Source organism: Paramisgurnus dabryanus, chromosome 5 (genome assembly GCF_030506205.2).
Source record: "Paramisgurnus dabryanus chromosome 5, PD_genome_1.1, whole genome shotgun sequence".
Lineage (NCBI taxonomy): Eukaryota > Metazoa > Chordata > Actinopteri > Cypriniformes > Cobitidae > Paramisgurnus > Paramisgurnus dabryanus.
In genome coordinates, this window is record NC_133341.1 from 15,245,921 (window position 1) to 15,261,698 (window position 15,778).

Here is a 15,778-nt window from a genome sequence, read left to right on the forward strand (position 1 = left end):
ATTAAAGTACATAATAGCCATTTTATGTGTACGTCTGTCAACACTGATTTAAAATACAACCACATATGAAACAGCCAACACCAGTTTTTTTTATATATAAATGTGTTTACGGGTATTATGTACTGTATATAGATTTTAGTATAACCCATCATGCTACTTTTGAGGTCACCATTTTGCCTTTCATTAAAATTTGTCATTGGTGTTATTGTCACTGGTGTTATGGCCCAGTGATGATGAGTAATGCAATTTGGAAGTTAGAAATATATGGCCTAAATTATAAAGTGGGTGATTAGGATAGTCACATTGTAAATATTTACTCTCTACGGCCCTTCCACCTTGGTTGCTATAGCAGATGTAATGTGAAAAGCCATTTGTTATAGAAACACAAGTTAGAGCATTTGCTGAGAATAGAAGTAAATAAGAAATAATAAAAGTTTAACTGTAGTAAAAATTATCTGCATGCTTCATCCAATTGGAGCTCTTGAAATCTCTTCAAATTTTGATTTTCATCAGATATTACTTAAGACATTCAAATCAATGAAACGTAAAACCATTCAAATCAAACGTGAAACGTTCTCTTGTCATTTTAAAGAGCAAAAATCAACTGGATACAAATGATCAATAAACGTGACAGGAAATACCTTTTGTTTTTATTGCCACTAATACGTGTATATTAGTTCATATGTATCACTTTTGATAGTTGATCAGCTGCCTGCAAGATTAATATCCAAAATTGGATATTTTGTGATTCACAACAAGCTTTGTTGCTAAAAAAAACTGGTTGAAAAACATTCTGTTGCTTTTTAATTTACAACAAATGTGATGAACAAAACACTGAGTTAGTTATATGATTTCCTCTCAGATGTTTTTATCCATTTTAAGTTTTTATGAAGACATATATTTCACATTTTTATATAGAGAGTCAAGGTGTTACACATAATTTATATACAGAAAATCAAGAAAGCAGAGTTGAAAACATTAGTTTTTTTTAAAAAACATTTGGACATTAGACTGTCATATCTGCAATTCATTTTTTTATTTTTAAATTTTTTTTGCAAAATGTTAATGTAGTTAATTATGTATCATTGTTTTTGGGCACCTAAAATACTTTTTTAAACTATTGTTTGTTTGTATAATGATGTTTTTGTGACATTCCATGAACAATCCATGGCTCAGCCCCTGTTTTTAATATAAGTGATATAGGTTCAAAAAGTTCCAGAATAACAAAAATGCAAAATTTCAAAGCAATAAAAGTAAAAAAAGAAGTCCTTACAATTTTAAGAACACATATCCTTGCGTTTCATTTTTCAAACCATAAATACTTTATATATTTTAAACAGTTTCACACAAAGTGACAGTACAGATGGTGAAATACATTCAAGTATAAGTCACTAAACAAAATGAGTTGTTATTTAAAAAAAAAAATATTTTCACTTGACAAAAAATTATATTCCGTTTAAGTTATCTTTAATGAATTGCAGATTTTGAGTATAAGTACTGAATAACTTATTTGTAACTTTAGCTCTTAAGATTTCTGTTGCATTTAATTTATTTTGTATAGTTTATGTATATGCTATATGAATGAAAATAAAATAATATTAAAAGTATGTATAGACACTTATTTTTAATATCTTTTAAATAATAATATAAGATGTATGAGAGTTCACACAGGGTCACAATATGTACTTGTACATTTGTCAACTACCCAAATAATCATAGATTTACACGTGGTTGGGTGTGTATACCACACCATAAATACCATAGTCTGGTGCAAAGTACCTATTTGCAAGTGACTTTGATCAGGTGTGCCGGAGGAGTGCAGGAGCTAAAACATGAAGGCCTTAATATTTGTGTGTTTCATCTTATTTGTTACTAATAAGGTGACTGGACAGACATTAGAACGTAAGTTTGTGTGATGTTGATGACAACACTTACTATTGAGTTTCTGATCAATTGATTTAATCATTAAACATCAACTATATGTGTTGATCAATACTTTAAGCTCTTACTGTAGTTTGTGTTTTCTTCAGCTGTGTGTTCTAATGTACCTGACTTTGGCCAATGTTTGAGCGCTTGGACCTGTAATCTAGACGTTAGTAAATGTGCCTGTTTTGAAGGAGAACCATATTGTCGGTAATTAGACTTTTTTTGTCTTGGGTATGTCCACAGCTCCATCAATCAAATGTTTATAAAAATGTTAAATTTATAAAACTATTGTGTAAATGGTAAAATTGATAACTATTCACGAATAGTTGTTTAAATTGATTTATTTTATTTTTAATATATTTAAAAAGAAAAATCTGAATTCTTCCTAATGCCCTGTTGAGTCAGCTTAAGTACTCTTAAGAATCGTATTTACAATGTAGTTTAAAGCTTGTTTTTAATTACAGTTTATCTCTGCACTGTAAAAAATCCATTAAAAAAAACTCTAAAATTCCGGCACCCATAAAATAACGGGCACAAAAAAATACAGAAATTTTCTGTGATACAAAACCTTCAGTTTTTTTCTATAATTTAACATTAGGTGCAATAACCGAAAAGGTGAGTTTTACATTGATGAAGACTGTTCCCAGAGATGGACAATTGTGACCTTTGCCTTGGTGGCATCTCTGCCTGGTGTCACGCTTGCTGTGCTTGTGGGGACTATTGTTTTCTTGATCATGCTGCCATCAAAAACAAAGAACAACAAAGAGTGAGGATTATGTTTTTTTTATTGTAGTTAAATGCATTTTTATTGTGATAATGTCTATTTACATAGGCGTGTGAGCAAGATTCTTTATCTCACAATTTATGAGAGAAAGTAAAATAAATGATTATAAATTTTACAGTTTAAAATGCACTAAAGTCATTGTGTGTTATAACCATTTTGTAACCCGCTGTCTTTCTTTGTCCACATGGACGTGTTTAGAAATAAAGTCAACACAGTTTCACCCAAAGAGGAGGATTTATTTCCTGGAATTACATTCGCATCTGATCTGAATGTAAGTCAACATGTAAATGTGTTTTGTGTGTGAAAATAATTATTAATATCAATGAAACGCTGCCATGCTTATAAGCACAAACATGAATCTGAACAAAGCATCACTTGACAAACCATAGCATGACATGAAGTAGCCATAAAAATCACTGTGTCTTTATTTAGAAACAAAGAAACACATTTTTTTTAATGCATTAATGTGAAGTTGGATTAGTCTGTAACGAATGATGCCATCATTTTATTTCTGACTTTTAATCTTGCTTCCAAAGACTCGACCTGCCCCTAACAATGTTCCCATGCAAACCATGCCCAACCGTGGCAGCAGGTGAGCGTTTGATTTTTTGGAAAGCACATAAGATACAAACAGAAAATACAGGAAATATGTACAAAAAAATTTATTTTCAAGACTAAATGTCATCTTTAGGCATCATTGTGTTTAGTGTTACCTCTCTTGGCACTAAACACATCTTGAGCGTTTTTGAGCAGAATGAAGTAAAAAGACTCATTTAAGTTAAAAATTAGGATTTAATTTTATTTAGGTTTAAAGAGATCCTGCAGTTTCCTGTTATTGCTCAAGTGGAAGGGGAGTTTATACCAAAAACTTGACACATCAATTTAGTTTTTAATACTATATACACATTTCCTATATTTTCTGGATGTATTTTATTAAAGAAACTATTCTATTATATATGATCTCTATAACATTGCAAAAACAACAAATCTAATTGTGGCATGGTGGCCTAGGACTTTTGCACAGTACTGTATATATATATATATATATATATATATATATATATATATATATATATATATATATATTTGTTCAGATCTTTTAAGTATGATCTTTATATTGTTCAAAAATATAAATATATGTGGTTCTCTTAATGTCATCCACAGTATGTCCATTGGTATGCGTGATCCCCCAATAGAAGCTCCTGCACAGCCCTACAGGTAATTAATAATGCTATGCTCAAAACAATTGAATTTATAATATATTGTTTGCCATTTAAACAAGCTAACTGTTATTAGAAATTATACCTGCTATGTGAAAATTTACTTTTTAGGCTACTTAGTACACAATAACAAAAACTGTTGGTATTAAATAATGCAGAATACTGTTGGAAAGTAATTGTATTTGTTGGCAATACTATCACGTATTTTAATACTTGGGTATCTGTATCACTCTTCAGCTCATCCAATAGTTTGCAATATCCTAATAGAACAACTGATGGAAGACCCCATGGACCATACAAGTATGTGAGCAGTACAACACTGTACAAAACATTTTTGCTGCCTAAAATTTGAAGTACAATAAATTGGCTTTTTACACGTTTAAATGTTTTCAAAATCACTATTTTAAAAAAAATCTGATACAGGAACTTACTATTGGTTAGAACTTAAAATAGAAAACTGAAAGGACTTTTGAAGCCAATTTGATTGAACTTCAAAATAAAATGCAGTAAACTACATTTACAGTGTAAAGAGGTGTGCGCAATGTTACAGACATTGTCTTTGTAAACTGTATCAATAAATATCAACCTATAGAGAATTGTGATGACAACTGGAATCTTTGTTGTTCTCCATTTACGCTGGACACAAAGCCTTTAGCAAATCTTAGCAATGCTATATAAAATGTTAACAGAAAAAATGTTTTTTAAGATTGAAATTTTTCTTGGATCATGTGGTTCTGTTGTCTTGATATCCACAGTATATCTGGTGGGACACGTGATCCTCCTATCGGGGGTCCTGCTAAACCCTTCAGGTAATAAGTTCTCTCTTAAAGGAAAACACCACCGTTTTTCAATATTTTACAATGTTCTTACCTCAACTTAGACTAATTAATACATCCCTATCTTTTTTCAATGCGTGCACTTTGATCTTTGTACAGCTGTTGTGAATGTGTTAGCATTTAGCCTAGCCCCATGCATTCCTAAGGATCCAAACAGGGAAGAATTTAGAAGCCACCAAACACTTCCATGTTTTCCCTATTTAAAGACTGTAACATGAGTAAGTATGGTGGCACAAAATAAAAATTTGGTTTGGAGCCATAGGAATGAATGGGGCTAGGCTAAATGCTAACACATTCAAGAAGCGCTGTACAAAGATTAAAAGTGCACGCACTGAAAATAGATAGACATATTAATTCATCTAAGTTGAGGTAAAAACATAGTAAAATATTGAAAAACAGTGGTGTTTTCCCTTAACCATCTAATAAATAGATGATATCAGATTCATGTTGTGTGCAACATGTTGTCCAATTCTGAACTTTGTAAGTTATACCATACAATACCTTTCTTGGGAATGATTTGCTTTGTAACAGTTACGTTTTGTGATTGTATTTTTGTGTGATTTTAGCTACATAGCGGGTCTTGGTGAGACGGTTAACAACCCTTATGCTAGAGATTATTCACCCAGCCAAAACCCCTATGAGAACAGAGGTCCTTCTCCAGTTCACCGTAATGATTACAGACAAGCTGCCCCTTCATATCAATATGAGGATGTGGTATGTAACACATTTGTACCAAAAATATCCATTTCAAAATGTAGCAGTTTTTATCCTGAAGTGTTTATGGAGCAGTACAACACTGTTCTGTTAATGTTCAGCACTGAATCTTATGGCAGATGATCAAAGGTCTTCTGTAAAAGCTTATGTCATTTCTGTTTCTGTCTCTTTATCAGATTCCGGATTATTCTTTTGATCGTGGAAACTCTCGTGGTGGATTTCCACGACCCCAAGTAAATCTAAAGTACTAGACTTGACTAGCTGTTAAAATGATTTTGTGATTAAAAACCAAGGAGTATTCTCAATTGTGTGTTATATCAAATTATACATTTTTGAAATACACGCAACAAAAGTTAAAGTGAAAATAAACTAAAAATGTTCTTGAATATTACATGAATATCCTTTAATTGGTCTGGAAACATGTCTTTAAATCACCCATAAAAATTAAATACATTCTTAAAAACTTTTATTCTGTTTTCTAGAAAATTCAAATTATAATGAGAGTTCTGTATCCCATTAATACGATTTAAAGTCAACTTCAATTAAGGAATTGACTTCTGAATGGTGCACATTAGATTAGATTTGGCATTAACATTTGGAGAGTCTCCAAAAAAAAATCCTAAAATTTTCCTTTCTCAAACCAGCTAGATTGGTATGTTGATTATTTGTAATAAAACACTTCATATGAAAAAATTAAGAAAGACTTGAACAACTGCATCATACTTTTGCGATTCTTTTATGTAACAGAGACAGATACATTTCCTTAGGATCTTTATACAAAGTTTTTTCCAAAGATAATGTAATAAATAACTTTAAGAATAAAAAGGCAGTCTCCAATATTTGTTTCCACACAGTTTCTTCAGCCATTCTGAGCTCTGTTAAGCAGTTTCAGGATCCGGTGCTCATTATGCTTCTAGTTGTTCTTACTGATCTCATTTTTCCTGGAAGAGGTTCAGCTGAGGCTTAACAGTATCTGCTTAGTTAAATGATATCTAACGTAACTCCAACTCAAACTGCATAAAGTTCGGCTGAATTTGACACTAACAAATAGCAGTACTGGACGGTATAAATCCAAAAGTACTGGGATATATTTACAGCAGAAATGTTGTCTTTGAAACAACATCCACGTCAAGGCAAACACTTAAAGAGATGCAAAGAAACCTTTCTTTGTTTCATTACAGCTCACCATGTTTCAAGAATGATACAGATACATTTAAAAGAACATCAAATAATCTCGGTTTAGGAAAAACCTTGACACTACAGCACCTCTACCTGATGAGTCACATATTGAGTGCATTGGGAGAGGTTTATTTCGAGGAACTGAAGCGAGGCGTGCCACGTTCATATCAGCCCATGTTCTTGCGGTTGCCATATCCTCTTCTATGTGTGTCCTTCCAGTCATCCCAGTCGCGTGCCTTTTGCAGTGCTTCTTCATCATCATTCTCCTCCTTTCTTTCTCTCTCCGCTCTCTCGTCCTCTTCGGGATCACCATCCACTGTGAGAAAGACACATCATTTTGATGCAATGCTAAAAATTACTAGGTGATAAATGTTTAGTCCTTGCTGAAACGGGTTAGTCTCATAAAGAGATTTTTTTGTATAAAATGCTCAGTTTTAAAATCCTACAGGGAAGTTCACAATATACAAATAAATATATTATTATATAAATGTAATAAAATAAATATCATCTAATGTTGAACATGTGCCCCTTTCTATGAAATCCAGGCTAAAATCTCAATAACTAATAATGAGATTAGGAGCATAAAAGTTTAATTTTACTCATTGGTTTCAATCTTTGACATGACCTATATATATATATATATATATATATATATATATATATATATATATATATATATATATATATATATATATATATATATATATATATATATATATAGTACTGTGCAAAAGTCTTAGGCCACCACCACCAGACTTGTTGTTTTGGAATTTTAATGTTCATCCATATTTATTTTTCAATCTATTTTATTAAGATACAAACAGAAAATACAGAAAAAATATACAAAAAAATTAATCATTAAATTTTCAGCACTACTGTCTTGTACAGTAAATCACAAAAAACGACTTTAGCTGGGCTGGATCCAGGGCTCGAGACTGCCATTTGAGAGTGTGCTGCTGAATTTTACATCCAGACGCACATGTGCGACCAGTAAATTTGACCTTTTTTTGTGATGTGACACTGAATTTAAAACAGCACATTGTACTTTCTGCATCTACCATTAAAGTATTTATTCACGAGTTCGCCCTTACATCTATTCTGATTGCAAAAGTAAGCATATTTTGGCGTGCTGTCCTGTGGGAGGGCTCAGGTTCTGGAGTGAAGCTCGAACTCCGAATCCGGGGTATGGCCCGAACCCGGAGAACTCCCCCATCCCAAACTGGGATAGAACAGATTAGAGTGGCGAGTTGGGGTGGTGGAGGGATATCGGAAAACAATCTCAAGACTGAGGTAGGTAGGATGTCTGTATATGTAGTGTTTGGCTGATTACCAAATGAGATTGATTAGTTAATTATCCGATTGTGCTCCTCCCGAACCTTGTTAATAAAACATCATTTAGTAATACAGTGGAAATTAGTAGAAATGTGAATATTTGGTAAGCATATTGATTTACAGTGTGTGCCCCTAAATTTTTTGGTTGCGCCCCTAAAATTTTCAGTCGGGGGCCACAGTGCTCCTAGTGAAAAAAGTTAGTCTGGAGCCCTGGCTGGATCACATATCTGTCACTGCACTACCACTTTATAATTAACACATAATAAATAACAGTGCTAATGGGTGTAAAAAAGAATTAGGGAGATTAAAAAGGGGATTTAAGGAAGTTGAAATCTACAAAAAATTACTATTAAGATTACGATAAAATGTATTATTTTATCCAAAAGCACACGATTCAGTAAATGTGGGTATGTACCTGCTCTGCGAGGTATGCCCTGATCAGGTAAGCATCCCTTTAGTTTATGCTGTTCATACCAATCATCCACTGTCATAGTAGCAAGGCTGGGATACCCAGCACCAAACACTCTGCAATACACAGAAAAAACAATAACATCACACACAAAAAAACAGCAATAGTGCCATAAAGTTTAAGGATGTAAAAAAAAGATTTTTAATAACAAATTTACTCTAAATATGCAGATGACAAAATAGATAATCATACTTTGCCTGCACAGCATCCTTAGTCAGGATAAAAGGCTTCATGGGTGGTCTTCTGGGTGGAGATGGCTGTGGTGCGCTCTAAAGAAAAACAAAGAAAGAATTATTACATTAAGCCCTGACATAACGTATGCTCATCTTCTAGTGACATTAAGATACGTAAGACCCACGATCAATTACCTGCTTAAAGAGCTCCATACGTTTCAGTATCTCTATTTCCTGGTCAATGGACTCGATCTCCTCAAGTGCCAGTGTGACCCATTTGCGCACGTGCAGAAGGTAAAAATCTCTCACTACCTCTTCATCGGCTGACCCTGATTCAACCAGCCCTCTGATCTCACCCAGTTTGGCTTCGGTCTCTTTACGCTGGTTGAACCTGAAAACAAATGACATTACACAAACATTAGAGATAATATTACAAATATTAATGGCATATATCATGTATTCCTAAATGTAAACATAGCTTTGTAAACTACACTTATTGTTGCCATGTTAAATGATTAATTTAAATAATTTTTTTATAGGGTCAATGACGTGACGTTAATTATTTTGTGTCCGTATGGTTCATTTAATGTAGAAGGGTTAACATTTCTAAATACATTTGCAGATTACTTGCATACATTCTCTTTTTTGAGGACCAAGCCTAAAATATCTGGTTTTATTTCATTTTGAAAGAATATTTGGGGGATAATTGAAAAAATACAATGTGGTGTAACCGGTCTGTGTCAATTGACACGAACTAGTATTTTTTTTAAATTTGGAATAAAATATAATCATCTAGTTTAGTGTAATTTTTTAACGTACATTTTAACATCATTTGTCAAAGATTATTTAGAAAACAGAGCTGTTTTCAGCATATGTCCGGACAAATATTACAAAAATGCATAAAAATGTCCATTTAGTAATTAAAATTATTATTTTAATTTATTTAGTTAAATACGCTTACATGCCATCAAGGTGGATAAAATATTTCATATTTCTCAATCTTTGGTGCAATTTGACATTTTCAGGTTTATTCAGTCTTAACTTTCATAAAAATGGTGCAAATGTAATAAAATCAACATAAATACTATATGTGCTTTGAAATATACCTGCTGCATTCAAGTTTAAAAAAAAAAAGATTTTTGAATTTCTCATCTTGCCAAACAGTTTTTGTCACTGACCCTTAAATGTAAAAATTAAAATTTCACTGGCATGCCCAAAGACAATGAATGCCTGATGGATACATATATACCCATGTCACCCAATACTCAATAAGTCATAGCAGCCCAACTTACCTCTGGATTTTGGCTTGTCTTTGTGTTGCCATGGTGATGAGGTCTAGCTGTGACATTGGCACGGGGGCATTATTTGTCTGCTCTTCGGTGGGAGTATCCTCTTTACTCTCAGTGGTTTTGGGCAGCTGAAAACTACACACATCATAGTTCCTACATCGCTGCAGAAAGTCCATGAAGTAGACGCGAGCCGCCTGCACATGCTCCAGACGCTTGCTGTTGTACACCTGTTTCATGGTGAGAGCTCCCAGTAAAGCCGGCAACAGCAGGTACTTCAGATCAGTGGTGCTGATTTCCTCCAGAGCCTCATTACGACTACAAGAAAACAATGAAATCAATGAGGTGCTTTTGCGAGGCCTTTTGGTTTTTACAGTGGTCATTTATGAAAAATAAAAAAATCTAAAACCTGCTGTTGTGCTTTTATTCAGCACAAAGGTGAATATAATGCTTGTATGGTACCGACTAGAATATATTCTTGATTATAAGATGAAGAAAATTACTTTTTACATTTTAAGCTTCATTTTATTGCATATTACTATAGTAAATACTTAGGTATAGTAATACATCACGTGGGAAATGTTTCCTTAACTCAGATTCAAACAGTTGTACAGTAATAATATTTACTATCCTACTGTACCACCAACTGTGAAAATGTATTTACGATATGACTCAATTATCTTCTCAGATTTAGTTGGCAAATTAAGCTATCTGCCAAAGAAAGACCACTTTGATGACAAAAGACATCTTCAGGTGTGCTTGAAGACATATAAGGTTTAGGAAACTTTTGGGGACATCTTGTTCCGTAAAAACAGGTAAGTAAACAAACACTGTGGGGGTGGCGCTACAACATAGTTCATAGGAAGATCTCAAAAACGATGGTGTGACAAAAAGAGAAATTTGCTCATACTGCGGATTAATGAAACAGATTTAGTTGCTGCAGGACGTTTGCAGGTTCAACTATGACTCATCAGACTTTATCCACATAACAGTTACACGATTACATTACCAAAGGCCACAGTCAGTGTTACTGAACGACATCTAAGTTACAATGCTGACGACTAGACAAAAGCCCCCTTTATGACACGAGTTTATATAAATACACTTTATCTTGAGTGCTCTGTCTAACCTGAACAGGCCCAGCTGACTGACCATCTTGGTCGCCTCCTCCAGCTGCATGATGCCCCGCTTCACTTTCACCTGCACCGCGTTTGAATTGCCCGGCTCATTCGTGCTGTTCACTTCTTCATACAGCTTCCATCCCCGGTCCAGCAAATCTGACAGTTTCGGGGCATTTGAATCACTGGACGTTTGTATACGGTTAGGGTCTTCAGCAGCCGCCATTTCTCAAAGCGTTGTTGTGATCCAATGCGGCTTCCGTCTCTTCCTGTTTATTTTTTGTTTCCAGTCGGTTGTCGTTGTGCAGTGCCGCTGTTGCGCGCCAGATGGCAGTAGATTATGCGCTACCGTCAGACAACAAGACAATGTATGCATTTTAACTTTAGTGATACATTATAATCCTATGGCTTTGAATCTGAATGTTAGTTTGTTTAAATCACACAGCTGTAAGTTGTTCCTGTAGCTCGACTTTAAGAGCATTTTGTCAGTACTACAAAGGGTTTGATTCCAAGGGAGATTTTTTTTTTATTATTATTAAACAAAAGCACCAACATAGATTCCCAGGGAGAATGCATAGTAATAAAATGTATTCCTTGAAGTAGCTTTGTATAAGAGTATCTGTCAAATACATACATTTAAATGCACTGAAGTAAGAAAAAATTTAACTGGGTTTAAATCTCAGGTATGCATGCCTAATCTTTTTTAATGATTCAAGGTATGAAGTAAATTTACCTGGACATATTAACTGAATTGTATTGCTTTATTTAGAGTCAACAGTGTAATGTCAGGACATATTAACAGTGTTTCTTTGCTTCTTGATAAGAAAATCATGCCTACATTTTTCAATTGCATAAATGTACATGAAAATGTAAATTGTCCTTATAAATAAAAGAATAAATAAAATTCAATCAAATATTGATTACCATGGTTTTACTACTGTTATCATGTTTTTTGGTTTTGTTTTAACTGTAGTAAAACCATGGTTAATTTTCGTAAGGGACATACAATGCAGTTTGGGAAAGGGAGTCTAAAAACAAACGGTGCTAAAAGTGGTTCACTGGCTTGTAATCATATGGGAACCATTTTAAGTGCCATAAAGCACCTATGCAGTACCTGTGTAGAACCATATTGTGCTATATAGAACCATATAGTGGTGCTATATCACCCCTGGATGGTTCTTCATAGGTGCTTTATAGGTGCTACATAGCACTAAAATGGTTTCCCTATGATTACGAACAGTGTAGTTTGTGGTTAATTGTTGTAAAATAATATCACAATACAAAAAATTCAAAATGGTTCTGAAAACAAGCCATAAGTTCATTGTGCATAATATATTTTATTTTAATTCTTTAGATGTTTAAGTAAAATACGGACATGAACTGTGTTTTTGACAGGTTAATTATTCAAGGTATTTTTTATTTCGAGGTCAATACCTACTTTTAGGTCTAGTAAACAAGATTCATTCAGTGCCTGGATTATATGGTATGTAAAGTATGATATTATTTGACAATAATTAAGCACAAACTACACTAAAAAAATACACAAAAAATAGCACCTATAAAGCACCTATGAAGAACCATCCAGGGGTGATATAGCACCACTATAGCACCAGATATGGTTCTATATAGCACAACATGGTTCTACACAGGTACTACATATGTGCTTTATGGCACTTAAAATGGTTCCCCTATGATTACGAGCCAGTGAACCACTTTTAGTGCTATTTACCGTTTTTATTAAACCCTTTCTCACACTGCATTGTCTGTCCCTTACCATGTTTTTTTTTTTTAAACATGGTAACTGTAGTGAAACCATGATAACCACAACATAATCATGGTTTTAAAAACCATGGTTTTTAAAAACCATAGTTAAACTATGGTTTGTGTAGTAAAACCACGGCAAACAATACACACACAAAACATGGTTACTACACTTTCACCACAATAAAACCATGATTAATTTTCGCAAGGGGTGGTAAAATTTGTATTTATTCTTTTATTTATAAGGACAATTTACATGTAAATTAATGCATCTGCCGAATACTTTTATCCAAAGTAACTTACCATACATTTAAGTCATACATTTCTATCAGGGAAATCGAACCCACAACAGAATGCTTTACCAAGTGAGCTTCAAAAACCTCTTGTAGAAGAATTTGCACTCAGGACTGCCGAATGCATAGTCTATTTCTTTGTAAAATATTTACATTTTCAATCCAAGAAACGAAGGAGGAAATGTTTTGATTTTAAAACAGTTGTCACGTCAGCACAGTTATGTGACATTAACATTCAGGAGCCATTTTTCTCGGTATGGTCTTAGCTACTGTATGCGTTAGTTTGTGCTGTGTTGTTTGCATGTGTAAGTGTATAAGAGAAACTTAGCATGTGTTTCTGATACTAATGATTTTGCCCCAACAGTGAAAGAGTCTGGGTGTGTTTAACGGAATCACTTATACACTTGTAAAAAAATAAATTTTGTAAAGTATCACAGTCCAGGGCTGCTTTATCTCAAAAGACTATAAGCCTTTGTTAAGGGAAAAGATATCCTCCCAGAGGTCGGCAGAAACTCCACTCAGTTTCCCATGGTGTTGTATCACTGAACCTCTGGCATGATCAGCTGTTGAGAAACAAAGTCACACTGCTGTTACAGTGATAGACGAGATCTCTCTCTAGTCTCAGGTGAGGGTGTGTTTATTCAATCTGTTGATCCTGATCCAACCTTAACGCTTAACCACACAGATTGTCTTTCTAAGTTTCATTGTGTAGGCCTTTCAGCAGGTGTGAGATCCTAAACATTTTAAATGCTTTTTACTTGACATTAATGGGCAGTGAGGTTATTTTGTCTATGGAAAAGAAAATTCCCCTCATAGTTGAGGACTAAAACTAACCCAGTCATAACCTTTAACCCTGATCTCTACCCTTGAAACATGTATCATCGTTCAATCGTCAACCTAATGAATAACAGTCAGCATTAACAGACCATGTCCAAATTAATACCAAAGACCACCAAGAGGAATTGATTGACATATATGATTTCTGCATTGTTGCATCACATGCAAATGTTAGGAGGTTTTCAACTGCTATTTTTGTGACAGGCTGTTGATTCTTCACATATTTGGAGATCTATTCTGAGTAAGTGTGCGTGTGTGTCCAGCTATGCACCTTTTGTGCTCTTTGCTTGCTCATTGCAGCACCAACAGAATGGGGGGCAAAGCCGACAGGTGCCACACACACAGTCAAAGCATAGTTTGAGAATTGGAAACATCTACAGAAAGAAAAACCAGTGGGAACATAGCATCCCCTTCAAAGCTCCCCACAAAGACAAAAGCATATAGAAAATTGACTAAATGTCTAATAAAGTGAAGCTGACGTGATTGTCAAGTATTTTTATACTCAAAATAACCTCTGCATTTAACCCATCCCGGTGGGACTGCCAGTCGTGAAACCAAACACACATCCAGAGCAGTGGGCAGTCATTCCTGCAGTGCCCGGGGAGCAAATGGACACCTTATTTAGAACCTGTTGACCATGACACTCAAACCGGTTTACAACCCCGATTATCTAACCATAAGTCCAAGAGTGTCCTCTTATCTTAAATGTAAAAGATGTTTATAGGGGTCAAAATATAGAAACTATATATCAATGAACTGCAGTGATATGAAACAAAATTGTGTGTGTTATAGGTTTGAATGAGCTTTTCAGCAGAGATTGATGGGATTGTCCTGCATCTGTTTCCACAAACAGTAACTCAGCAAACAGCTAAGCACTAATAAACTCTTCCTCAAACTGTGTGTGTAAATACTCATTGTGTGAGTGTGTGGTGTTATACTTTTAGTAAACAATACACGGGAGAAGACTGCATTCCATAGAGATCACACCTGGTGCACAGTCAACATAAAGAGAGAGAGAATATAATCTCATCCCTAAAGAGGGAGAAATATTTTTTTGTCTGAAATAGGAACTTTCTATGTATTCTTGAGAAACATGAATTAGTTCCAGAATGGTTAATATAATAATCTAACCTTATCACAGATCTATTAAATATCAAAACCATCTCAAACACATGCTCCACAGTCTTTAGTTTCCAATGTATGAAAACCTTAAAAAGTGATATAATAGAAAAATACCTTCGAATATTTCAGACAGGGTTGCCAAGTCTGCATAACCAAACCCGGCCATTAAAACACATCAATTTAAACTATGTGACTTGCATACGCAAAATACAAGATAAATTACACAAAATTTCTTCTTGAAACACCACTGTATAGCAATCATAAATACAGTCTGTTTTCAAAACTAAGATGAACAAAATCCTACTACATTCCAGTGGCAGCCAGTGACTTCTTTTTTTGAGGGCGCTCCATGCAAAGTTTGTCACAACATGTATGTAGCCCGTCATGTGTGTGGTTCATAATTTCAAAATATGTGTTCTGCACATCGAGTGATCCTATGTGCATCACGTGTCTTGTCAAAATAAGTGCATGATGCAGACGCGATGAAAGAAACGCTCACGTTTGCCTGATACTCGCATAATCTCATGCGTAATCAGAGTTTACTGTTAAGGGAGTGTCTTGCCTGTATTTTGGGAACGTGAGTGTCGCTTTTATCATAAACGGTTTTGACGCATGCGCAGCAGGCACTTATTTTGACAAAACACGTGATGCACGTGATTCACATGACACAACACATATTTTAAAATCACAAGCAACACACATAAAACTTAGAACACATATTTTTAATT

The 15,778-nt window shown here is 34.3% G+C and overlaps 2 protein-coding genes across 3 annotated transcripts; one reads left to right on the forward strand and one right to left on the reverse strand.

Moving 5' to 3' along the window:
- The first annotated feature begins 1,772 nt into the window (after positions 1-1,772).
- LOC135748718 (uncharacterized) lies at positions 1,773-6,043 on the forward strand. 2 transcript variants are annotated; one of them, XM_065266990.2, is made up of 10 exons: positions 1,773-1,902; positions 2,031-2,133; positions 2,525-2,692; positions 2,909-2,981; positions 3,247-3,302; positions 3,875-3,928; positions 4,168-4,230; positions 4,686-4,739; positions 5,333-5,480; positions 5,657-6,043. In XM_065266990.2, exons 1-10 carry the CDS (start codon positions 1,833-1,835, stop codon positions 5,729-5,731), a joined length of 864 nt encoding a protein of 287 aa, XP_065123062.1. In that variant the 5' UTR covers positions 1,773-1,832; the 3' UTR covers positions 5,732-6,043. The 2 variants fall into 2 exon arrangements, with proteins under 2 accessions (XP_065123062.1, XP_065123061.1); XM_065266989.2 differs by having other exon boundaries at positions 5,333-6,043.
- A 154-nt stretch (positions 6,044-6,197) lies between these two features.
- On the reverse strand, positions 6,198-11,304 carry igbp1 (immunoglobulin (CD79A) binding protein 1). Its single transcript, XM_065293510.2, has 6 exons — positions 11,049-11,304; positions 9,926-10,237; positions 8,829-9,024; positions 8,653-8,729; positions 8,407-8,516; positions 6,198-6,975 (listed from the first exon to the last, which is right to left on the reverse strand). The coding sequence occupies exons 1-6, from the start codon at positions 11,261-11,263 to the stop codon at positions 6,827-6,829; spliced, it is 1,059 nt and encodes a 352-aa protein (XP_065149582.2). The 5' UTR covers positions 11,264-11,304; the 3' UTR covers positions 6,198-6,826.
- Between the last annotated feature and the right edge of the window lie 4,474 nt (positions 11,305-15,778).

Excerpts from the sequence above, each read along its gene's own strand:
- igbp1 (XM_065293510.2), bottom strand. The coding sequence starts at position 11,263 with ATGGCGGCTGCTGAAGACCCTAACCGTATACAAACGTCCAGTGATTCA. Across the intron at positions 10,238-11,048 it reads AGTCAGCTGGGCCTGTTCAG|TCGTAATGAGGCTCTGGAGG; the intron begins GTTAGACAGAGC and ends GTTTTCTTGTAG. Across the intron at positions 9,025-9,925 it reads AGACAAGCCAAAATCCAGAG|GTTCAACCAGCGTAAAGAGA; the intron begins GTAAGTTGGGCT and ends ATTTGTTTTCAG.
- LOC135748718 (XM_065266989.2), top strand. The coding sequence starts at position 1,833 with ATGAAGGCCTTAATATTTGTGTGTTTCATCTTATTTGTTACTAATAAG. Across the intron at positions 2,982-3,246 it reads CATTCGCATCTGATCTGAAT|ACTCGACCTGCCCCTAACAA; the intron begins GTAAGTCAACAT and ends TTGCTTCCAAAG. Across the intron at positions 4,740-5,332 it reads GGTCCTGCTAAACCCTTCAG|CTACATAGCGGGTCTTGGTG; the intron begins GTAATAAGTTCT and ends GTGTGATTTTAG.